The sequence below is a fragment of the Channa argus genome, chromosome 22, assembly GCF_033026475.1.
Source record: "Channa argus isolate prfri chromosome 22, Channa argus male v1.0, whole genome shotgun sequence".
NCBI lineage: Eukaryota > Metazoa > Chordata > Actinopteri > Anabantiformes > Channidae > Channa > Channa argus.
This window is the reverse complement of record NC_090218.1, coordinates 9,591,637-9,616,629: the sequence shown is the minus strand read 5'-3', so window position 1 is coordinate 9,616,629 and position 24,993 is coordinate 9,591,637. Positions and strand designations below refer to the sequence as shown.

General features: G+C 42.1%; 2 protein-coding genes across 8 annotated transcripts in view; both read right to left on the bottom strand.

Annotated features, from left to right (window-relative positions):
- The window catches only part of rapgef6 (Rap guanine nucleotide exchange factor (GEF) 6), a 147,219-nt gene extending 135,062 nt beyond the window's left edge, over nt 1–12,157 (bottom strand). Inside the window, exons 1-2 of one of the 2 annotated variants that reach the window (XM_067492005.1) lie at nt 11,736–12,157; nt 9,841–9,992 (exon numbers count right to left, since the gene is read on the bottom strand). In XM_067492005.1, the coding sequence (XP_067348106.1) occupies nt 9,841–9,876 (36 nt within the window). In that variant the 5' untranslated portion in view covers nt 9,877–9,992; nt 11,736–12,157. The remainder of the gene's footprint in view (nt 1–9,840; nt 9,993–11,735) is intronic. The other variant, XM_067492003.1, reaches the window with a different exon arrangement.
- A 1,880-nt stretch (nt 12,158–14,037) lies between these two features.
- fnip1 (folliculin interacting protein 1) overlaps nt 14,038–24,993 on the bottom strand; it is a 37,142-nt gene continuing 26,186 nt past the window's right edge. For all 6 annotated transcript variants that reach the window (XM_067492007.1, XM_067492010.1, XM_067492008.1 and 3 more), the window contains 7 exons: nt 22,870–23,016; nt 21,043–21,212; nt 18,064–19,792; nt 17,255–17,420; nt 16,913–17,113; nt 16,668–16,783; nt 14,038–16,406 (listed from right to left, as the gene is read on the bottom strand). In XM_067492007.1, the coding sequence (XP_067348108.1) occupies nt 16,328–16,406; nt 16,668–16,783; nt 16,913–17,113; nt 17,255–17,420; nt 18,064–19,792; nt 21,043–21,212; nt 22,870–23,016 (2,608 nt within the window). In that variant the 3' untranslated portion in view covers nt 14,038–16,327. The remainder of the gene's footprint in view (nt 16,407–16,667; nt 16,784–16,912; nt 17,114–17,254; nt 17,421–18,063; nt 19,793–21,042; nt 21,213–22,869; nt 23,017–24,993) is intronic.

Sequence of the window (24,993 nt, the reverse complement as noted above, 5' to 3'; positions counted from 1 at the left end):
TCCCTACAAATGACATCAGGTGATGATTCCTGCATGCTCACGCCTGCTGTGCTCTGTGGAATGTAGCTTCCCAGCTAACACACAAACACGCTGTCCACGCTGGGAATCCTGGTTGGTGGCTGTGAGGTTGGTGGTACCCACAGGAAAAGCTGACATGTTTACGTTCAAACAATACAGAGCGGGACAAAGCCCAGTTGCTGTTGTGACTCGTGATGCGAATGAGGGACTTGAAAACATGTTTTAAGAAGCCAAAGTAGCAGACACTTTGTTACAAGTGGTGATAGTTCACTCACAAGCTGTTCGTTAAATGTTTAAAGTAAACAGTGTGGATTACAGCCCGATGAGAGCTGCAAACACAGGCTACATGTAGATTATCTTCTTACAGGCATTAACCGAATAAACAATTGACCCAAAGTTAGTGGAGCTGTAACTAATATTATTTTTAAGGCTGTATGATTATACGCAAAAAAAGTTCAAGACATCACCCAGATGAAGGCAAGATGGACAAAAACGTGTAGTGCATTAGGCACAATTTAGCAGAGAAAAGTTGTGTGATCTTTTTATAATAATGGTCGGCCATTTAAACAACTTAAACAATCAAAGTTGAATAAAGTAAAAGACCAGGGACACCCGTATTTCAGGACTGCATTGAGACAATTTTTTCAAAATGGACCACTCGGACTCAATCATGAACCGATTAGATTATATGGTCAAAGGTAAAGGTGACCCGACCCACATCTGTCCCATTCTCAGCAATGCCTGGAGAGAGTTTGGTTACATCTGGCAAAAACGTGCACTTGGACTTAATGACCTGATTAGATTTTGGTTGTGAAATGTCAAAAGTCAATGTCATCATTACCTCCAATCTGCCCCACACTTGATACACAAGACCTCGGGAAGGGCTTGACAGGATTTCTTCACAATGGGGCCAAATGTCCACTTAGACACATGGATGAAGTGATTAGAATAGAACTCTGGACAGACCTGCATGTAAACTGGCAGAGGTGGTAATTGTTGATGTTTGCATGCAACGTATTTACGTTGCAGAAACTCTATCTGCCGTATTCACATCTAGTTACATCATGATTTTAAGAAATATAAACAAGCTAATAAATAAATTTGCTAAATAAATTTGTACTAGTGTAGAATCACTGGGCTGCATGCAAATTTCTCTCATATGAATCTTTTGCACTGCTGGTCTGTCTTGCGCAATAAAATCAACTTAAAGATTCTTATAGCAAATGAGTGCTCAGTGAATCATTGACTAGGGAAGGTGGGTCCCCCATACACCATGTGATAAATGGCATTTTAATCGCGTACAGGGTGTTTTTAAAATTGCGTCATGCTGCCCTCTGACTGTTTCTCAGGCTTCACCGCGCATATGAAATATAGATAGCGGAGAATTGGTGTCAGAGATGTTTGAAACCAACGACCACAAACCATAGAGCAGGGACGACTCCGAACTTTCTCACCGAGACTTGACTCCCTCGTTCGTTAGCGTCTGTCTGCCTCCCAGTCCACCGGCCCTTCAGTTCCGTAAGGAGCGGCCTTTAGTGGCTCCATAAGGAAAGCTTTCAGTGGCGTGGGTCAGGGGAAGGCTGTGTTTATTCACCCATTAAAGCACAAACACACCGTCTTCCACAGCCTCCCCCTCTCTGTCTGTTTCACAGAGTCTCTTCTGTATCCTTTTAATTTCGGACTCTCTCTAAACCCTGCAGCTTGTTGGCAAATTCGCATTTGTTGATGTTGTTACTGGCGTGTGTGTGAGTCTTTTCACAGTGGAGTGTGTCCTCTAGGTGTGGGTGAGGTAGTGCTGCATTTACGTCATGCCCGGCTTTACTGAGGAAGGAAAAAAAACGAGTTCCAGCAAAAAGAGGTTTGTAGAAATCTCCTACTTTTGGTGACAAACTGCCCAGTGTGCAAAAACAGACCGCAGGGTTTCAAGTGGGAGATGTCTGGGTTAATTTTTTCCCATCTATGCCTAATGTGTTAGAGAGGCTTAGCTTGATATTTAGTGCTTGTACTTCCACACAGCAATCAGGATTTTGCAAGACTTGGTAAAGAATCCGATAATAGTTGTTGTGCAGTTCAGTGTCAATCTCATCCTCACAGTCGTGATGAAGATACATTTTTCTGCTTTTATCTCAAAGAAAAACACAAGAAGTCTGATTGTTGCTTATTGAGTTGTGCATACATTTTGAAGACAAGCATACACTTTTAGCAGCTTAAAAAAAAAGAGTTGCACATTCAGTAAATTTAAGATTCACCATCACATAAAGAGTCACTTAAAACAGATTATGTTACGACCAAAATCATAACTGCTTCTCATTTATTTCAGCACGATGGAAATGTGGCCAAAAACAGCTATGTTTAAAAAAAAAAAAAAAAAAAAAAAAAAACAGTGCACAGCTAAAAAATCTGGATCCGGCACAACGTCTGTCAGGTGCAGCCCCCTCTCCTAACAAACTGCATCTGCCTATCGAAGGCAGGTTAGCTCAGAGTTGTGGTAGTCTACCTTCCAAGAAGTGTAAAGAGAAAGGCAACAGTGAAATGATACAATGACTGTTCCAGAGTTTTGACATCCTGCCGCACAGGATTTACAAAAGGGACTAGATTTTGCTCATGTTTTCAGCTGTTCTCAGCGTCCTCGCTCCTACTGTTAAAAAAAAATAAAAAAACAGTTTGAAGACAAAACTCTTCTGCAACTTTCTAAAAAAAAAAAAAAAAAAAAAACTTAACTTTGTTCTTTTTTCCTTTCTGCACTTAACGCCTCATGAGACTGAAACATTTTCCCTTTTAGCACCCTTTGGATACAAGTGTCGGGTAACAGTGGCACCAAGTTCAGCAAGGTTTTCTAAAAGTCCCTCTTCCCAGCAACGTGTAGTACCTCTCCAGTGGGATATGACGTCATTATTACACAAGATGACATACATTATATCATTTCTTTGGTGTTCTGGGCTCAGCTACCATCTAGATTTAACTGGAAAAACCTCTCATGAGAGACGGCAGCCAGTAGTCAGTCTTACAAGTTGCCCAAATCACCTTAACTGGCTCCTTTCAACAGAAAAGGAGCAGCATATCACCTATGTCTGAACTTTCTCGGAGGCTGAGCCAGAGGACCCTAGACAGTATACTCATCTTAGCTTTCTTATTTTTTCAGCCAATACCTAAAGCTCAAGATCATACATGACGGTAAATCGACAGTAATACCAATATGCAGCAATTGGGTGTTCAGCGAGCTATAAAAATCAAAGATGTGTTTTAGCCTGGACTTCCAGTGCAGCTTGACATTTTCCAGTCACCCTGACATACAGTAGGTTTTGAATAAGGAGATACACCCACAAACAAATAAACCTGCATCCTGTTAATGAGCCACAACGCGATGCTGACTCATCTCTGTGGGCCATCAAGCTGCAAACTACTTCTGACAAATGGGACGTCACCTCATCTAAAAAAAACAAAACAAACAAACTGTTTATTAGAAACCAAACAACACATCAGTATCCACTTTGTTCTGATGAACGGGGCACTACTAAGTTTAGGTGTACTTATAATAACTTCCCTATGGTAGCCATACTAATTTTAGAACCTCTCTCTCACAAAAAAACACACACACACACTATATGTTGTAAAAGTTAATGTGTCCCAAGTTCTCAAATTTACCATTTCAGCTCGTAAAACAAGCACAATCTCTCACTCACTTTCTATTGCTTCTCCCCGTTGTCCAATTCTCTCAGGTTTCATTCGAAGTTAACCAACTACCTTTGCCCTGCTCTAATCTCTTTCACTCAGCCAAGCTTTTGATGTTGTATATCTGTCTCACTCTCCCTGCTGACTCTCCAGCCTTCCCAGTTTAAACATCCATATCTTGCCCCCCTCGCCTCATTCTCAGGTAATCTTTCTTGATTACCTGCCAGTATCTTTCTCACTCGCCTGCCTTATCTCTCTTCCGCCCTGCCATTTCATTAATTAGGCAACAGCCTCCCATAACTGCATCTTTCTCCCATGCTTTGGACTTTTCTTACAGGCACATACAATGCCTATATTCAAACATGGTCAAAGGTCATGAGCCACTTATCCATTGCATAGTACAGCCTGAACTCAAATCTACTCGCCTTGCTTCATTTCCCATTGCAAATATAGTAGCACCTGGTCATGATACTAACACAGCATGAAGCCATGATGTCGTCACCACCAACGTGACGCACAGGAAAAGCCAACTGAGGGCAAACTGTATTCACAGTTCCCTCTGACCAGTCGGCAGTCTGCAGTGTTTTCACATCAGCTTGAGGCATTGCCTCAGCTGGCTTGGAACCTCAACAGAAGTGACACCAAGAAGTACCAGGCTACAGGTACTGTGCACAACTTTAGCCTGAAAGCAAAAGAAGATGACTAAAATCCAGTCAGTACCATGTATTGAAAAGCACTGGCTGCCTCCCTTACTAGCCCCTTTTTGTACAGTTCCTTTATTTTGAGGACAGCTTGGTGTCTGCAAACTCATATGTACCCCTCCATCTCCGAATGATGGATTTATCTGTACTCCAAGAGATATTTAGTGACTTGGAAACGTTCTCGTATCCATCCCCAACTTGCTGAGTTGATTAGAGTGTAGTTTGGTCTTCATGGTGCAGATCTGAGCCAGAACACCGATTCCTCGTTAACTGAACCTTGCATACGCAAGTGTATTTATAATTCAATTAATACCATACCATTCACTGCACTCACGGAATCTCAATGTAACCATCTGTGTGACTTCTAAATCCAACTAGCTGCAACAGTTATGATTTAGATGGGTTATATCTTATGTAGACTTTTTTTCGTAATTGTCTATTGAGAAAAGGTGAAATTAAATCAACCTTGATTCAGTGTTCAAGAAAATAAAAAAAAAAAACGGTGAAGGGTGAATATTTTTATGGACATTGTACTTGCTCCTACTTCTAAGCCCTTCCAGTCTGTTTGCTCTCCCACTGCGCTAATAACATGTTTGTCTAGCAAGTCAGTTATCAGCTGTGTAATGTGGCTAAAAGTATTCCACGGTGACAGGAAGTGTCACCACGTCAGTTTCACGTCAACAGATGCCTAAGCCACAGGTCCTCCAACAAGAAGCAGCACTTTTCTTTTCAATTCTGCAGGGTCATAAGCATAGGTATGTTTCTGCTTTGACAAAGGGACCGTTTGCGTTAACCTACACAAACCTTCAAATATGAGCCCTCGGGTCTCTGTCAAGATGACACAAACCCTGTAAGAGTGGCTCCTATTACAGTGCATCCAGAAAGTATTCACGTTTTCAACTTTTTGCACATTTTGTTACAGCCTTATTCCAAAATGGACCAAAGTCATTATTTTCCTCAAACTTCTATAAACAATACTCGTTTGTTTGAAAAAAAAAAAAGCTCCATCAAGTTGGATGGGAAGTGTTGGTGCGCAGCCATTTTCAGATCTCTACAGAGATGTTCAGTCGGGGTCAAGTTTGAACTGTAGCCACTCCTTTGTTATATTGGCTGTGTGCTTAGGGTCCATGTCCTGTTAAATGATGAACCCTCGCCCCAGTCAGAGGCCCACAGCGCTCTGGAACAGGTTTTCATCAACGAAGTCTCCGTACAATGCTGCATTTTTCTTTCCCTCGATCCCGACTACAAAACATCCCCACAGCATGACACTGCCACCACCAAGCTTTACCGTAGGGATGGTATTGGCCAGCTGGTGAGCGGTGGTTGGTTTCCGCCAGACACTTGGGATTCAGGCCAAAGAGTTCAATCTTTGTTTCATCAGACCAGGGAATTTTGTTTCTCATATGCCTTTTACTGAGAAGTGGTTTCCATCTGGAAAATAATGAATTTCATCCATTTTGGAATAAGGCTGTAACATAACAAAATGTGGAAAAAGTTAAGCGTTGGGAATCCTTTCTGGATGAACTGTACAAAGGTTAATCTGCAAACACTGGCGTTCAATTTGGGACAATACAGACAAAATTGTTTGATATACATACGAGTGGGTGGTAGCAGAAAGTCAAACTGTCATCTTTAACTGCAATTTTCACAATTTACAGAAACAATTCTGGGAAAATGTGACATAATATTTATAATTGTTTCAATACTCAACAAGCATCATACTGCTATGCTAAATATTAAATTACTTTGTTCAACTTTTTCTTTTTAAAAAGTGGGCTTACAATATGCCAAAGACATAGAAAGTATCACAATTAGGCATGATCTTGACTTCCCCAATAAAGCATTTTCCTTCCAGTTAAGCTGGATTTCAGAGTGTAAACTTTCCACTCAGTTGGCTTGTCTCAGATCAACGTAAGAAACCTGTTCAACTACATTAAATTAATGTTAAAAAACCTTTAGCTACAGCTAACAGCTCAATTAATCGATCAACAGACGCTTTCTTGAATCATTAAAAATTTTAAAATTAGGAATTCAACATTTTTTAAAAGCATTGAAAAACGTAATTATTATTCATATTAACAGTTAATGGAAATAACTGCAGTGTAGTCTGAGGCTACTTTGAAGTAAATCAGTACTGTCAGATTAACATTCTTGTTTCTGGAAGTTAGCATAGCCAGCAGCTACAACTAGCCTCGTTTTACAGAAATGAGCCACAGGTGAAAACCTCTCTTTCATAACCTCCACAGTGTCAGGCAGTGCTCTGCATCTTCTGTTCCACCTACGGTGCTGTGTGTACGTCACAAATTCCACAGGGACTGTATTCAAGGAACCCTGCACCAACACAGCGATGCCCAGGGCAACAAGGGAGAAAGATGAGGTAATGCTGAAGTGCGAACGATTAGAAGCAGGAGACGAGAAGCCTGAGGTGCACAGGAACACTAAACTTTTTAAAAATATATTAAGCTAAGTGTGCACACATAAATATTCAGCTACACACAAATACACACACACACACACACACACACAAACACACCTGCTCACTGCTGTTTCACAAAGTCCACTGTGAAGGTTTTTATGCAATCAGTGTCAAGGGTTTCAAGTTCCCATTCTTACCTCAGAGCAGGTATTTTACAATCCTCTCTTTCTCTCTCTCTCTCTCTCATTTTTTAAGAGGAACACAGTTCTCATGTAAAGTTTAAGGTTTTATTGCCTAAAAATATAGAATTTCAACCCTGCTGTTTTTATAAAGTGGACTGAAAATCCCGCAAAAAATAAAAAAATAAAAAATAAAATGTCTAAACTGTGTTTTGTGAGATTAATTTGTGAGTATATATGCAGGTGTGAAGGACTTTCTGCCTGTAACAGAGTCAGAATGTAGAACTCCTGAAGAGGCAATGAACACTGTTCATACCCTGAGAAAAAAGGAGGAAAAACCACAAACCCCGTCCTGACAGATGACACCAAGAAGACAGGAAACTCTCAGAAACTTTAAATATAAACACAAGAGCAGCATCAGCACTGAGTGGACCACCTTCTTAAGGAACAGTAACACACAGAGCTGCTTTTGAGACACATTTCTTTGCACGCACTCAAAGAATACAGCACAGACCACACAATGGTCTGCATCTTCTTGCTTACAGAGCAAGAAGTCACCACTTAAGTCTTTCTTTTTCTCTCCTTTACTTGCACCTTCCCCAGAGAGCCTGTGGCTTTGTTATGGCTGGAATTCCCATAAATGTCCAAACTGTCCCGGGAGCTGCCAAATACCTTCATAAATCAGCCAACGTGATTTGTCGCCTGTTACCACCAGGGCGCTGTGATGCCACTGAGAAAGGAAGGCGGTGGAGGAAAGGAGCTGCACGGAAAAAAGGTTGACAGCGCATAAAAGCTGAGGTGGGAGAGATTACCCACTAAGCCGAACATCTGCACAGGAGACAGACGTACCTACAGCATGTCTGAACCATTTCGCAGCCAAGAAATCTACAGCCTCAAGAAAAACGTCTTACAATAAAGGACTAATGAGAAACAAAAAGGCACTTTTGTTGTCGTCTTTCACTTCAATAAATGCTATTAGTCTTAATGTGAAGTGTGCAGTTGCTAAATTATTTGTCACTGACTGTTTAAGAAAAAGTAAACAGCACTTGCAAAGCTCAGCGACTAACACATGCTACGTTTATTTGTACAATACTGGAAACGTTTTCCCCTTTTACAGCAAAAAGACCAAGTCAATCTGTTTATCTAATTCACTTTCATCCAGTAAATGAGCAAAATTTTCCTCCCAGAGTCTTGCTGAATGGGATTGTGAATGGTTGACTGTCTATGTCTCTCTGTGTTGGCCCTGAGATACACTGGAAATATGTCCTGGGTGTACCCCACCTCTTAGCCAATGATAACTAGGATAAGCCCCACCCCCCCACCAGCCCTGAACAGGATAAGTGGTTACAGATGATGGATGGATGGATGGATTGATAGATGGACATTCCATTTGAAGTAAACTTATGTACTGTAATAGTCCATTCCTCATCATAGAAGCATCTTGAGCCTCAGCAGCAACTAATGTGACCTGGCTACACTTCTGTCCAGTTACTTGAAATGAAAAAATAAATAAAAAGGTCGTGGTGCTAAAGAACACAGTGTAATCAATGTAAACACATAAATAAAACTATATTATGGTTCATTGAAGCCAACAGCTCATTATCAGTGTAAGTACTGAAAGACATCACGGAGAACCTTTAGGCATTTCACATTATGTTATCAGGTTCTTAGGGGAGTTTACCATTTATCAAAAATCTGGTGAGAGCCTCTTAAGAGTCACAGAGGCAAAATGAGCAGAGTCATTTATCATTTATCGAGCAGTCAGTTGGTGTTTTGGTTTGACAGTGTGATTTATGAGCGGGGAGACCTTAAATGATTTTATCTGTCTGTGTGATGGCTCGCTACCTAATTAACGAGAGCGACATAAGCGCTGCTATTATTTAATGCCTCTGCGCTGGTTACACTGGCGGTTGGAGGTAGTATGTTTTTGGGTTATCTGTCCAATGCAATATGTCAGGGACACGTTAAGGGAATCTTTTAAATTTAGTTTAAAAAAATTAAAATGTCCATTTGGACTCAGACACCTGGAGGGAATTTTGATTACATCAAGCACAAACACCCACTCGAACTCACGGGTAAACTGATAAATTTGATCCTGTTTACACGGTTTTGAAGTGGACAGCTGAGAAAACATCACTGTTCACACGTGTCTCTTTACATGCATGTCCAAGGTGCAGCAGACCATTCGGTTTAGATTTTGTGTTACATTTTCCACACGCGCATCAAATTTGTGTAACATATCTAGCAGTAATTTTTCTAGGAATGAAAAAAAAAAAAACAACAACTTGTTTACATGTACAGGCTATTGCAGCTGTTTCTTTATTTTAAGAGTTAGAAAGTTCTCACCAGAAAACCCACATTGAATTGACGCATCTACACACATTAAACTCAAAAAGCTACGCGGTCAAATATGTCCCAGACAATCAGATCCCAATCTGTCTTAATGGTCCTTAACGCTAGTCAACTTGTGATAAAATCACCTTAGACACATTTAACAGCAGTCATGCAACTGTAAGGTAGTAATTCTAGGTTTTACGTACAGTCTGTTCACTAACTATTGGCTGAGGCAGCGGACGACTGCAGCATCACTTGTACTTGCACTGAATGTAAATTTAATAATAATAATACTTTTTTTTTTAAAGAGGCCATCAAGTGACTGAAGGTTACTTACAGAAGAAGCAACAATCACTGACAAACAAAATGTATGAAACAAAGCGCAATAATAAGTAAAACTGACTAATAAGGCTAATTAGTAACAGAAACGGTCTGAAATCACAAACAATAAGCCATTTTGAATAGGTGAGTCCTAAGTTGTATTTAAAAGGAAAAAAAGTATATGTTTTATGAATCCTACCAGAGCGTACTGGACGGGGGGGGGCAGTCCCGTCATTTTTGTTCAGGTCAGGCTCTGGCTCAGGTGGATGCTTCGGGTGCTTTTACAACTACAGGCACGAATTCGCTGTTCTCGAACCCAGTTCACATCACGAGAAGAAGCTTTTTTTGAATCTGAGAAAAACAGTCACAAGTCAAGTACCTAACCCAGCCCTAAATATTATAAATAACTGCCTGGGAAACACCTTGTTTGTTGTCCCCCTCTGTAATAATACCAGTTTCAATTCTGAAGAAAGTGCAGGGAGTGTACAGCTTCTGTTGAAAACAAAAAGAGGCAGCCAAAAGAGCCGCTTTCCACAGAATACAGGAGGACACATTTAGTCTCTTTATTAAAAACCTGGCTATCATGTGGCCGATTCCCAATTCACTGCTATGACTGTTTCACATTTGTGGACTAAACACAGTTGTTATGATTGGTGCACAAAAGCCCTTTACAGAGGTGTGGAAAAGCCTTTCGACCCAACACGCACCCACAAACAAACAGAGGATTAAAGCCATGAAAAGGGGCTGTTTTGAAAGCGTCATGCATTGCTGAAGGCTAACATTTTCTTTTTGCACCCTGATCATGCTCTCAAAAGCGCTTGCGCTTCAAAAACTATTACCAGCAGCTGAACATGGAAGGGAGTATACAGCGGGAGCTATTTTTGGGCCGAGAGCGTAACTAAAGAAATGACAAACCAGCTGTGTTTCCACAGCTTCATGTGGGGAGGAGGGATGAGAAAGCAGCAGTGATTAAATTTAACCGGCCTCATTCAAGCTGCAGTTTACACAAACTATCTCCTGGGCTTAGTCATAAGCCCTCTGATTGGAAGCAGTTTTGTTTAGTAAGACGGTATCTGCAGGCCCAGAATGCAGTGCAGTGGAGGAGAGTTTACCCAAACGTAAAAGTCAACTTTACCAATGTTCCACTTTCGTCCTATGTGAGGAGTATGTGTGTGCGACTAACACCAAACGTCCATCTGCCTTCCCTGTGCTTCCAGGTGAGAGATGGCCCCTGATGATGTCATCTGGAAGACTTTTTCCATCAACAGGAGTTTAGACGATGTCATGTGGAAGAGTTCTGCGAGAACACTCATGACTAGGGCCCCGAATTGTTGTTGTTTATTATTAGAATTGGATTCATTCATTTCATTAGCATTCAGAAAGTCTGGAAGAGCCATGAGGCGTTTTTGTTATTCCCATCTGTATTGTGTACGAGGAGCCGTGGAGTTGGCTAGTTCACCTCCACTATGGGTCCAAAAAATAAATAAATCATCAGGGTCATTTTTAAAGGCCAGAATCGATGAAAGTTAGGACGCTTTTATTACTGTGTGCCATGGAGCAATTTTCATTGAAATGAACGGGCGCAGTTTTCGATCTGGAGGTAAAAAGAACTATGACCTCTGTAGTATGAGCAACAAAAGGGGCATCACCTGAAGTTAAAAGTGCCTTCGGATGATGTCATCTGGAGGCATTTTCAGTTAAATTAAAAAGAAAAAACAACATACAACAAAAAACATGGGTAAGGCGGAGAGACGTTTAGTTCCACTCAAACTAGACCCAAAGGAGACACCTGGAGCTTTCTGAGCAAACCAGCGTCTCTTCAGGACAAATTCTAAAAATGACCTACAAGTCATTTTGATGGAGGTCCCTGAAACACTTTTAAGGGCCCAGTCCAAACCCAGCACACCTGTTTGGTCGGCACTGACCCCCCCCACACCCACCCACAACTTTATGTGGACTAAATAGCTGCTGTCTAATGTGTTTTAAAGCCCCTTATTGTTGCCCTCGTCCAGCCAACCTCTTCAGACAGCTGTTTGAATTTGGCTAACATTAGCAAGTCGATGCTAATTAAAAAGGAGCGATAGTTTTGTTTACCTCAGCAGTCCGCAGCGAAGGCGGCTTCTTCAAAGCCAGTTTGAAAGAAGTTTCCATGGCTCCGGTCATTTTCATAACTTTGGCTCAAATCCACACCTCGGGACTAAACTCGCTTCTATCTGCTCGTCTGCTGGGCGACCAAACTCACATCCCCGCGGACTGTGTCCCTCGTCGAGCCGCGCATGGATGGAGCTTGCTCCAAAACGAACCGAAGAGGAACGGCTCCTTCTCCAGGAGCAACAACGACCCAAAAGTCCTCAACTTCTCAACTACTGCGCGTCCGACGGGGAGAAGATGCCGCTAAAGCGAGGCAGAAAGTTCAGTCTACGGGAGCTGGCGTGTCGTCCTGGACACATCTTGGGTTAGTGGAAATATCAACCTCGGTAGCGGGCGTCAATCCGACTCAGGAGTTCAGATTTTGATCCCTCCTCCTGCGGATCGGAGCGTGCGGAGCTGACGGACGTGGGGCTGCGTTCAAAGGCTGTCGGAAAAATATACGTTGCTCGAAGTTGCTCGGGTGGGTCAGGTGAGCACCTTGGATGGGAGCCACCCGCTCCGTGTGTGTGAAGTGGTTCCTTCAAAGGTTCCCCCACATTTGAACAAACGCAATGAGGAATGTGTAAAGATGTCCCACAGTGATGTAGCCTTTTTAGTGATTATATATAGTTGTTATCTGCTGATATCAGGTGCCCTCTTGATTGTTTTTGCCCCTGCCCCTAAGTCAGCCTGAATTCCCCACCGCTCAACCACGTTAGTTACTTAGTTGCTTTTCGGACTAAAATTATTGGAACAAAATGTAGTTCTATCAAAAGACTTTGCCAACCGGAAGCTCACAAGCTATCCAGCAGTGTTTGAAGGAATTCAAATTCTAATTGATACATTTAAGCCACATGATCATCAAAATAGTGAATCAATAATTATGATCAAATAATGTCAAATTAATTGATGTGAACTGAGACATTCAGCACAAAGAATGCTTTTACTTTTGAAACGTCAAATATTGAGCTAAACCTTCTGTAGTTACTTCCGTAACATTTTAGAGTAGCTTTTTCCACCTAATACAGTCCAGACAGAATCCTTCAGATGGCCCTGCAACATTTGTATTAGTTTATTTTTGTATTTATTTACTTAGGCTCAGGCTCTGGTTTAAATGTGTCCTGACCTCTTGGAACCCTGGGCCTGTGCCTGGTTGACAATTTCAGAAAACCGTCCCTGAATACAGCTTTTATGTTTAAGACATGTATGTGTTCAAACTGAAAAAAAATTTAAAAAATGAGTTGAATGCAAGCAACTATGAGAAAATACTACAAAACTGTTATGGTTTGGTGAGAATAAACCATTACATTTAGTGCCATTTAAAGAAGAAATAGATTTGAGACATGAAGAGAGATTGTGGAAAAGTGAAATTTATTCCTATTAGTTTAATGTTGTGTTTTCAGGCAGAGCGGCTTTGCCAATGTGCGTTCACGAGTTCTGATAATGACGTGTAGGAGCTTTGAAAAGTGCCCTTAAACGCAGCGTAGATCCTCCCTGTGACTTGTGACACTTGAAGTCAGACTGCTGCTTCCACGGAGGGCTGCTGTTTAAAATGTGGAGTAATCACAGTACTGCAGTACTTTAGTGGGAGAACAAAGTTCGATTCTTTTAAACTGAATTAAAAAGTTAAAGTTGTGCTGTCGGGAAAACATGCAAGTTCAACTCTCCTCTACAATTGTATTCAACGGCGGACTTGATCGAGATGTTTCAATGTTTTCCCTTGTAAAACAGTTACTCATGGAAAGGAAGTGGGACATACAGAGACGTTCCCACTGACAGGACACACCTTCACTCATTGCGTAACTGCGGTGTGCGTGCTCGTTTTGTTTCGCCTCCGGTGCCGCTTGGTGGAGTCGCAGCCAGCTCCCGGGTGGTGAATTCAAAGGTGGGTAAAATGTGTAATCCAGATGGTGAACACTGGAAGCGACCACTAATCTAAATAAATGTGCGGTTCTCGTCCAGAGGTTGTACATTTATTGCTAGTCAGTCTGTTTTAAAATGTAGTTTAAACTATTCTCACTCATTTCAATGCGTAAATTATTGTTTTCAGTAAGTACATCAAACAAAAATGTACAACGGAACCGTAAGACGTAAGGGAGTTTATTCAGTTTGTAAGAAAGAAAATGCTAATGTGCTCATGAATTCTTAAATCTGGTTTACAGTTCTGCTTTTCAGTTTTGGGAAAGTTTTTATACTCTGACTTTTACTCGGACTTTTCCAGGATTTCCCCCCTTTGATTGTGTGAAATAAAGGCTCAAACACATAATTCTCAACATCAGCATCTTTATTGCACAACATTCCCATAAAATTGGGAAAAGAATAATTTGAGGAGACAATTCTTACATGACATTCTGTACAAATACATGGAAATAAACTGAGTATGCACAGTTTACATACACACATACACATACCACAGGCAACTAAATAATTTATTCATGTACAAAGAGGGAAAAGCAGACAGAAATTCATACCTTTTAAACATAGTGGCTGGGTTGTACAAAACGTAGGCTGATGTAAGCTGAGCATTTTCAATACAGTATCAAGCGTGTACGTATCATTTTCATTAGCAAAATGAGCTCTCTGAAGCCTGTGGTGCATTTGTGTCACTTTTCTATTAAGACTTGGGTTATACAGTAAGTCGGGGTGCAATTTGATTGTTCAGAACACACGCTGTCCAGTCCACAGGGTCACGCTGCCAGCTATTCCTGATTTTTCTAACAAAAGAAGCCGTTTTCAGTGGACGGGTGAATGTGAAGCCCGCCAAGCAGCTCTGTTACAGACAGACAACTCGCTGCAATCTCCAATAAGACTTAAAGAAACCAGGGATCTGTGGCATGATGGTACACAACAAGGAGGTGCCTGTAAAGTTGCATGTCCCTCTTCCATGCCATGAATTTTCAGGGTAAAATAAAAAAAGCACAGTTCAGTACTGAAGTGCTGTAGCGACGTGCATACGCTATACAGATGTGGATGACATTGTTGGTACCCTTCCACAAAAAAAAAAAAATAAAAAATTAGTGCATTTTTGTGAAATAACTTAGAACTGACCAAAACAAACTGGAAAAAAAAAAAGTCACTCTGCTTTTTTTCTTTTTCACCCACATCTGTATCTAAAATTCAGTCACTGGGAAATGTTTCCCTCAACCCTCTCAAAGAAACCTGGCTTTACTTGCACTGGTGTCAACCTGGTAAAGGTTATACCGCAGCTCCCCTGTCCACTCTGCACCCTACTCACGCTGTATGGCCTTACTGCCAAGATCATTTATCTGCCAATGTCATGGAAAATGAAAAGAAAACACAAACATGCACTATTTTAACTGTCTGACAATAGTGTTAACTAATAGGTGTCCACTATAAGGCCCGCTGTGTTCCTGTACCCTTTTCTCTTCAGCAAACATTAAAGCCGTAAACATTGTACAAAGGTGGCGTAGCTATAAAAGTGTGAAAATATTTCAGCATCTTGGTTTCAAAATATATGTAGATGGTGCATGTTTTAGGTTCTGCACAGTAGAAAGGGACCGTCCGCAATCGCTTTCCGATGCAAAAATGTTTTTTTTTCTCCCCCCCCCCCAAATGCAACAATGATCGTAAGGAATCAAACAGCCTTTCCTTTGTAGAACAACATAGCGGAAAGTTTGCACACAGTTGACGCTGACATTCTTCTGATTAACATAGTTTAAAAAGTATACCTCAGGGTTTACTATAGGGCAACTGGAAATGTGTCATTCACTGCCCGTGAGAAGATCTGAGGTAGTGCTGTACCATAAGAATGTCAAAGCCACTTTTAGCCATTTCAAAACCAATTTGTACAACTAAAAATGATGGTGTGCATCAGTTACGGACAGAAAATTAGGCTTTAAAGTCAGATGTGCATTGCTATTTCACAAAAAAAAAAAAAAAATTAGAATTATTCTGAGATATTTAAGGAAAATTTGACTTGTAAACAAACACAAGAAGACAGACAAAATTACTGCCACTGCTTTCAGTGATATTTATCTCAAAGTAAAGTTTAAAAATGTCCATCAGTTTCCTTTATCATTGGAGTCCTTCACTTTGAATAACTGGGTCTAAGATTGTGCAGAAAAAAAAAAAGCAGTTAAAGAAATAAATTTCAATGTTTTTGTACTGTAGCTATCTTAAAGTCTTTGGCTTCTGTGTCCAAAATTAAAAAGAGTCCTGCTTTAAAACAAACATTCAAACAACAGGATAAGGTCGTTTCAGGGATGTTCAGTCACCCGCAGAGCCTCACTCCCTCTGTGGGACTGAGGTCTCTAGATTCACCCCCCCCCCCCCCGGGGTGCAATATGAGCACTGCACCAGATTCAGCAGCAGCAGTAGGGGAGAGTGCTGGCTGTGGACATAATCTGTAAAAATGTCCACCCCCGTCAGTCTCAGGGCTGAGATCTCATGTAGCCCAGGCACACAGGTCCGGAAACCACATCATTGGCCAGCTGCAGAGCATGGACGGCCATTATGGGGGGCGGGGGGCAAAGTGGCACCACCACAGGTCTGACTGGTTTCCTCAGGCAGCTGGGAACCTCAGTGTCATTACAGTGTCATAGAAGGATCTGAGCCACATACGGGGAGTGAGTGCTGGCCACTGCAGCCAAGAGGGGAAGGTCGCTGGACTCGATTCTGTAAAGATACAAAAACGACAGATAAGTCCAACGTAAAGTAACAGTACGATATTTCACCACCACTGGCCACAAATCTTCAATGACTTTGTTTCAAATTTTTTTCAGATGGATCCATTCGTAACCAGTTTACACTGAAACTGCATGAATTGACACAGTTTTGCATGTGTTGTCGTCATTTCTTCATGCACATAATGAAACAACCTTTTCGAAGTAGAACCCTTCACCGTCAGGGACTTAAGAATAAAAGTTGACTGCTTACCCTAAGACCATGCCCAGTTCCTTCACATGGACTCTTGTCTGGCCCTTCAAATACTCGGCAAGCATCTTACTCTTAAAGTAGATTTCCTGCAGACGGTCCTCAAGGTGCATTATACACTAAGGAGAAGTGAGAAAGACAGACGAGAGATGGTTGTTAAAGGGCAAGAATCGTCACTGCGTGTGAACACAATCAAAAAGTTAAAACCAGCTTTTTCTTTATCACAAACATCGAGAGTTGTCACTTACAAAGTTGGGTGAGAGGTTGAGTTTGTAGAGCTGGTGAGTGGACTGCAATAAGCTGGAAACCAGGCTGGACACCAGGACTTCCTTCCCGAGCTTGTTGACATCTGTGGCTCGTCTTTGACTACTGGCCACCTGCACTGTCCACTTGTCCGTGTCTGCTATAATGCAGACAGCCTCTGCTATGGGCTCGTCCAGTACTGGATGCTGCACAAGACAAAAACGAACGTTTGAACCAATGAAATCAAAGATGAGACGCATGCCTGTTATTATTTTAAATATATAATTCTGCACGCATCGGATAATCCAATAAAAAGTATGGATTGTTTAATTACTTCCTGCCTTTACCTGGACAGCGTGGGTTAGTTCTGCCGGCAGGCTTTGCCGTAGTTTCTCGTCACTGGGCAGCCCCTGCAGTACAAAGTCTGGCACGTAGGTGGGGCAGTAGCCTCCAAAGAGAGACCGGCCAAAATTGGCAATGATTGGCTTTGAGTAGTTCTCCACTAATTTTGACCTGCAATTTAAACGGACATTTTACTTTTTCAACAATTTCAACAAAAAAGGGGGAATGTATGTCTAAAAGTATTGGATCAGTGAGGCCAATTTCTTTATTTTAGACTGAAAACGTTTGGGTTTGACATCAAGATGAATATGAGACAACAGATGGACATTTCAGCTTTTATTTCCAAGTATTTACATCTGAAATCGGTGGACTCAAACAAAAAAGGTGCCATCTTCTAAGCTTTATTTTTTATTTATGTTTTTGTCCTTTCGGTTTATCCCGTGAGTTCAGGTTCGCCGCAGCGGATCATTTTCCGCATGTTGATGTGGCACAGTTTTTACACCGGATGCCCTTCCTGACGCTACCCTCCCCAACTACTACCGGGCTTGGACCGGCACTGCACAGCTGAGGATGGGAATGGGCTGTTAGGGGTTCAGCGTCTTGCCCAGAGACACTTCGACATATAGCACTGACCCTGTGGTCCGTGGACAACCAACTGAGCTACAGCTGTATATCTTGTGTCATATTCCTTTTTTGATCAAACCCAAACGTTTTCAGTGTTTTAATACTTTTAGAGGGCAGCATGGTCTGTCAGAAGCTTGGTCATATGCACAGAGGAGTAACTTCTGGATGAATGCATAAATGTTCTACTCACCCAGGAAAAGGCACCACCACTTCCTCCTGCCAGTCCTCTGTCTCTTCACTCTCACTGTCTCCCAGAGCACTGTCGGAGCTCTCATTGCGTGGAATATCCCAGTCATTGACAGGAATTATCTTGCGCTTTTGGTCCTCTTTGCTGTTGCTGATTCCATCCTGGACAGGAACTGACAACACAAGACCCTTGTCCTGCTCAGCAGAACAACCCCTGCAGCAGCAGGTGTCGGAGGAGTCCGTAGATCCACACCTACACCTCCCCTGGACATCCGGCAAAGTGTCTCCCTTCCTAATGGACCCCGGCTCTCCACCACCCAAACACTGACTCAACCCCTGACCCCTTACTGCAGCCTGAAAGATGTGACATCCTGAGTCATCAGACTGGTGGACGCCCGAGGGGTCCAGGAAGGCTTTCTGTATACTGTCTGTGGTGCTGGTCTCCTGTTGTTTGGCCACATCATCTATAATCCTAGTCTCTATAGGGTTATCTGTTTTGAAATACTCATCAAAAACTTCCATACAGTTTGGCCTCCATTGATGCACACGCTGCCGGGCTGGTGCCGCCTTGGTCTGTTTGGTTTGGTCCTCTGACGCACTGTGATTGCTGGTATTTGAATCCAACCCAGTCTGCAGTTGCTGTGGTTGCTGTTGAGAATGTTGCCCTTGTTGGGACTGCTGCTGTTGCTGATGCAGCAGCACCTGCTGGTGTTTCTTGTGCTTTTTGATGTCCTCCTCCATCTTATGGCTGCTGCTCTCTAGGTCCGACTCAGGAGACATCGAGTCTCCGATGAGGAAAGTGACTTTTGCTGCTGGTTCTCCCAGTTCTGTTGAAGTTAAATCCATGAGCCCCGACATAGTGTTTACCAGTGGCTTTGGTACTGGCACTGCAGCAGCTTGGTTTTTATCTGGGGGTTTCCTCTCTCCCCGGATCCCTGGAGACCGAAGGCCTAGCACTTTGGCAGCTTGATTCCCTATTTTTGCATCCACATCAGCCTCCATCCCAGAGTTTCTACTGTCTGAGGAGACAGGAACTTGGGATGGACTTGATGCAAGTGCTGTGGGTCTGCATAGCACACCAACTTTTGCATCGCTCTTGGCCTCTGTATGCAGCACACAGACCTGCTCCCGGTGGGAAGCTGAGCCAACATGCAGCACCGTCTCCAGACAGGATTCTGGGCCCCGTTGGCTGCTGGCCTCCCTCCGCAGTTCACTGTGTTCTGCTGCTTCTACAGTCCTGATAAGAGGAATTGTGCCCTGGTTGTGTGCCGTCTGAAGCACACTGCTCATGGACCCTTGACTTTCGCTGCTGTCCTCGTCTTCCTCATCCTCATCTTCCTCCTTGGGGGTATCCCTGCAGCCATGCTCCACCTCAGTATCTGTATACGTGCTGCTCTGGAGGCTGTTATCCGAAGGGCAGCTACTGTCCTCTGCCTCAATCTGAGGGCTATGGGCTACTTGTGACAAGTAGTCCCCACTGGGTTTATGGACGGTGACCAGGACATATTCCGACTCCTCCACCTCTCCTTTCCTTAGAGAGGTGGTGATGAGGGAACCAGGCATGACAATAGCCTCGTCCTCAGCACTGTCCAGCATGTGGGTCTCCAGCAGCTCAGAACAGCGGATGAAGTAAGTGAGGACATAGAGGAGTCTCTGGACCAGCTCCTGTTTGCGCCCAACCACCACAGTCCTCGACAGTCGCACCGGTGACCCAATGGCTCCGTACAGGTCCCCTAAACACAGTTATGTAAAGATAAAAAAAGAAAACTTAGCATGGTCCTTTAGTCTTTTTAACAGTTACTGTTTATTAACTTATCAGTACAACTACTTATATTCTTATTCATAGTTTTTGTTAAAGTTAAAATTTGTGTTAGTATGTTTGCTGGGTGAAATTTATGACATTTTGTGTTGGATACAGACTTAGGACAGCAAAGGTAGGCAAAAATATATCTGGACCAGTAATGCACATTAAAAAATTTAGCAGATAAATGATTTTAGGAAGATAACATTCACAGATTTTGTTTAACCCCTATCTCATCTGTTTGTCCTGACATATCAATGCCCCATGTTTCAGTTCTCATCTGTAAACACTAGGTGTCACTATTACCTCATTTAAAAAATGTTATGTTACTTAAAAGTATGAATTACTCAATATACTTTAAAGGAAGTGTGTATTTATAGTCATATCAATATCATTCCATGCTATATGGACCCAAACATCATTAATAGCTATTGATGGGGTAAAGGGATCCTATTGTTTTCACAGTTATTGACATTCAATTCTCCACGTTTATTCCACCTAGAAACATGGGTGAGGAACATGTGTTCTTCAAGGCCCGCAGCCCTACTTGTTTACCTACCTACCCACTACTGATTACCAGGATCAGGTCCAGTTGGGTGCAAAAGTCTGCACCCTCTTATTTTTTAAATAGCAAAAGGAGATTTTTTTCCCCCCAGCAACATAATATTTAACGCACATTGAAGTATTACAAATGTACCTTTACACTAAAAAAATTTTGTCACTTCTGATGAGGAATTTAGATTTGATTAATTAAGTTTGCACCCACTTAGGCAGGGATGGTAAGAAAACAAGCAGGGATGAGGCCCTCAAGGAGCATGGGTTCTCCACCCGTCCTAAAATCTATAGTTTTATGTGAAATGCTTCTACAGAGAGAATTCAAACATGACTACAGGAACGGCTATGACACTGAGAGGCCTGCAAGAAGCTAATAGAGAATTAGCTCAGAACTCAATGGGATGAGATGGAGAGAAGATAGTCTAGTCCTAACTCGTTGTTATGCTACAGTATAATGATTAATAATGGAAAGAAAGGGTGCGTCCCATCTTGTGAAAAGACAAAGATCACCACAGGTGCTATATTTGGCTCATTCTCTAGTAAGGTGCTTTTAAAAAGTAAAAGGCATGTTCTGCTCAGTGTGTGTGTGTGTGTGTGTGTGTGTGTGTGTTTGTGTGTGTGTCTCACCCAGCTGTGCCCAGAGTGGGTTGTAGGGGTGCGTCTTTGCCAGCAAGTCGACGCTCTGTGAGGAGTGTTTCTCAAGGAAGATCTTGATTGGAGGCTGCCCATTAGGCATAACAGTGGGCACCCAAGCCAGATGGTTGGTCAGGATAGCAGTCAATAATGCAGGGAGGAATCTACAATATCAGACATGTGTTGGTGAGGAGAAACTCAGCTTCTCAGATTCCCCCCGCTGACCTTGTTTGGTTAGGTCAGATGTTCGCTAACTACACGGAAAACTGTGGTCAGACTTTTTATTGCTGTACTGGACACCACATACACACATTCATTGTTTGCAACACACTCCTAATATTAAAGACTAGAAGATGCACACACTGTATTAGCATGACTCACTTCTGTTACTTGACCACAACTATCTACTTCCCTTCCAGTCTCATGGCTCAACACTGTCATAATACGAAATTTCAATCACGTGCTACAGCATAGTTGTGGCTGTGGGAAGCATTAAAACTATCAGTCATGGGAATTCAGACGTGATGCCTCAGGAAAGACAATGTGAAACTCTCAACACCGTTGTGTGCTTTTCATTCTGACTAATAGCAGTGGAAACTGATTTTATCTAAGAAATTCTACTGCTTTTTAAAAAACACATCTAGTTGACTTGCTAACTGTTTCTATTCATGATGAACAGGCATTAGCAATTAGGAAAATTTCTAGGTCTGTGATTCACAATGAATTGTGACGAATATAAGGAAATACACAATTTCTTCTACTAATCTTCAGTAATACTGTTTCCTCACTTTCAAATTTGTGTAGGTGGAACTATGACATTTTTTTTCTGTTGCTCATGTTTGACTTTCCACTCTGTTCTTTTGACCTTCCAGCCACAACTTTAGCTCGAATAATTATTTTTCTTCCAAAACAATTACTTGTTGCTTTTTACAGAACCACAATTAACAGTGTTATAGATTGTTCATCAAAAAAAATGCGCAAACATTCACTGTTATGCTTTTGAATTTTTTTTCCGGTTTACCCTTTGAATAATAATAATAATAACAACAACAACAACAACAACAGGAATGAAGCTGGATCAGTCAATTTCACTTTTAAGGCCAATCCACAGTATCATTTCAGTGAGGTACAGACCTTAAAGATTAACTTCTATTTTCTAATTAATTTTTAGCTGTTGCTTTTTTTGACTTATGTACACGTAACGCTGATGCAAAAGAAGGTAAACTGGGGCCTCTTTTACTTTTGTGTACACACATAACCAGCTTTAGAAGATCCAGGCATGAATGTTTAATCTAGTTAGCAAGATTAAAAAACCTAATATATGTTGACCTTTAAGTGGAACTTCATGTTCGACTTCCTAGTTCAGTGTGTTGAGTGCTACTAAATTCAACTGGGTGCTGTGTTCAATAAAGGACCTGCTACCAATTCATATATGTACAATTAGCAGTGGCCTGACGTCGCTTTGTAACAGCACAATAACCAATTAGACACTGGCAGGGATCTTCTCATTCACATCGCCCACTGAGGCAGACGAATGCTCAAAGGGGTGTGTTCGTGTTTAAGTGTAAGCAAAAGAATTTCCATAGAATGAGTGTATGTGGAAGTGAAAATGAGAGGTGTGTGACCTTGTGTGGGTTTCTATGCTGATAGACGTCATACCGGCAAAAAGAATTTATAAATAACCACTTTATTTTTGAGTTCTAATGGTTTCGTCTTCATATAAGACTCCTGGAGAATCGCTATACACTACTATTGGTGAGTTTGCACTGGCACTACAACTACGAAAAACATCAGGTGTGAGAGTGTGAGCAGAAACTCAACTGGTTCTTGGAGGCCTGCTCCATCAACAGTGACAGCTCCCTCATGAACTGACCACAGAGCTGGTTCTTCTCTGATGCTCCAGACATCATAGTTAACCAGACGGGCTCGGCCACCCGGGGCATGGTGTAGAGGTTGCAGATGGTTATCCTGGAGATGAGGTATGGTGAGGAGAGGGAGGGATGAAAGAAGGACAGGGAATGGAGAGAGCGAATAAAAGGGAGGGAGGGGAAAAGAGAGACACAGACAGAAGAAGAACAGACACGTTATTGTCTCTCGGGGTAAACAAGAGATCTCAGTTCACAGAGCTTCACTGTTTGCACTGAGGCCATGGGAGACCCTGTATGTGTCTCACACACACTCACTCACACACACTCACTCACACACCTCTTGCTATGTACAGTGTGTGTATAGCTTTCTGTATGTGGCTGAGTTGAGGCATTTGTCCATTGAGAAAGACTGGAGTTTCCATGGAACGTGGGATGTGTTGGTGAGCATGTCTCGGCCAGAGGCCAAGCTTTGACACAGGGCAGAGGGGAATCTCTGCAGCTTGAGGAATGTAGAGAATCAGGCGTTTAGTCAGGGCTCAAATATGAAGCTCAATCTAACGACTGAAATACAGCTGTTAAATTCTAGGTTTGAATCTAAATGCAGAGCCTTGGTGGGAAGTGTCATTTATGTATTTATTATTTATCTATTACAGTCTGCAGCAAACATTAGTATTACAACAGCACAGCTAGGCCAACCCAAAAACAAAGCGTAATACAATTAACCGGCTCACAAGACTTTGCAGAAGCTACTGAAATAAATCTTGGTTTGGGTCTTAGTGGAAAGTGGAGTAGATGTAAACAACTTTACTTCTATAGTAAACTCTTAACCTCATTGGCCTATAACGAACCCAGTGACAGGGGAGATGACGACAGGCTGCATGCAGAAAATACTGGTGGTACACAATGAAAGGGACTTTCGCAAGTTTGTAAGAAGTGATCAACTTGGTGTCAAAAGAAGAATGAATATTTTAAGGGTAATGCAATTGTACTAAACACTACACCAAAGAGAAGACACTAAACCTGTCTTCTCAAGATAAGAATCAACAGAAAGGCAGGAGAAGTTCACTGTGGCAATGTACAACACCGGCACCCCAGAAAGTTCCTTGAATGCCATGTTGTGTCATTGAAACACATTTTTAAAAACACAGCTGAATGTGCTTTATGGCTTAGAAAAATCAATCTTTAGTTAGGTTAAGTTCCAAATGATGTCCTGCTTCCTCTGTCCAATAAATGAGTCACTCAACAAGGACAAGCCTTAACAAGTGCACCAGTGCATAAGAAGCTTAAAATAAAGAATAACTTTTGCATTAGGCAATTGCTATATTAGATCATCTGAGCTTGACTGATGAAATTCTTGTCCAGAAGTAGTTAATGACTGACGGATCATTAATAAGCACAGTACCGATAGACCACAGCCAGGTTCAAGCAGGGCAAACCAAAACAGATTCGATGTTACTTTTAACTCAACACTCAGCTGAATCCAATGTGTCAATAACAGTTTATTCAGACCTGCAGGTTGACTTGTCTGTGGCCTTTTCAAATACCCACCTGACCCCTGTCTCTGCCGTATAGTCACCTAGTGAGAAGAGTGTGAGTGTGCCTGTGGTATAGAATTATACTGATGTATCAGACAGAGGAGCCAGATTTAAATTAGCTCACTCTGGAGGGCACTGACTGTTGTTGCACAGGCCAAAATGCATCAGTCCCTCTTTCATCCCAGGCAATCAAAGGGCAGGTCTCTAGTGAATTTAAAGTATAGGAATGATTTACTGGACAATGGTTAAGAAGTTTGAACATTTATGTAATAAGAAATTGTGCTAATATGACCACATATTACTGAACCCCCAACAGCCCATTCCCCTCCCCAGCCGTGCAGTGCCGGTCCAAGCCCGGTAGAAATTGGGGAGGGTTGCGTCAGGAAGGGCATCCGGCTTAAAAACTGTGCCAAATCAACATGCGGACAATGATCCGCTGTGGCGACCCTGAACTCACGGGATAAGACGAAAGGACAAAACGATAAATAAAAAATTACAGCCTGGTCACTACTGCCCTCGAATGCTGACTACAATGTCTCTGA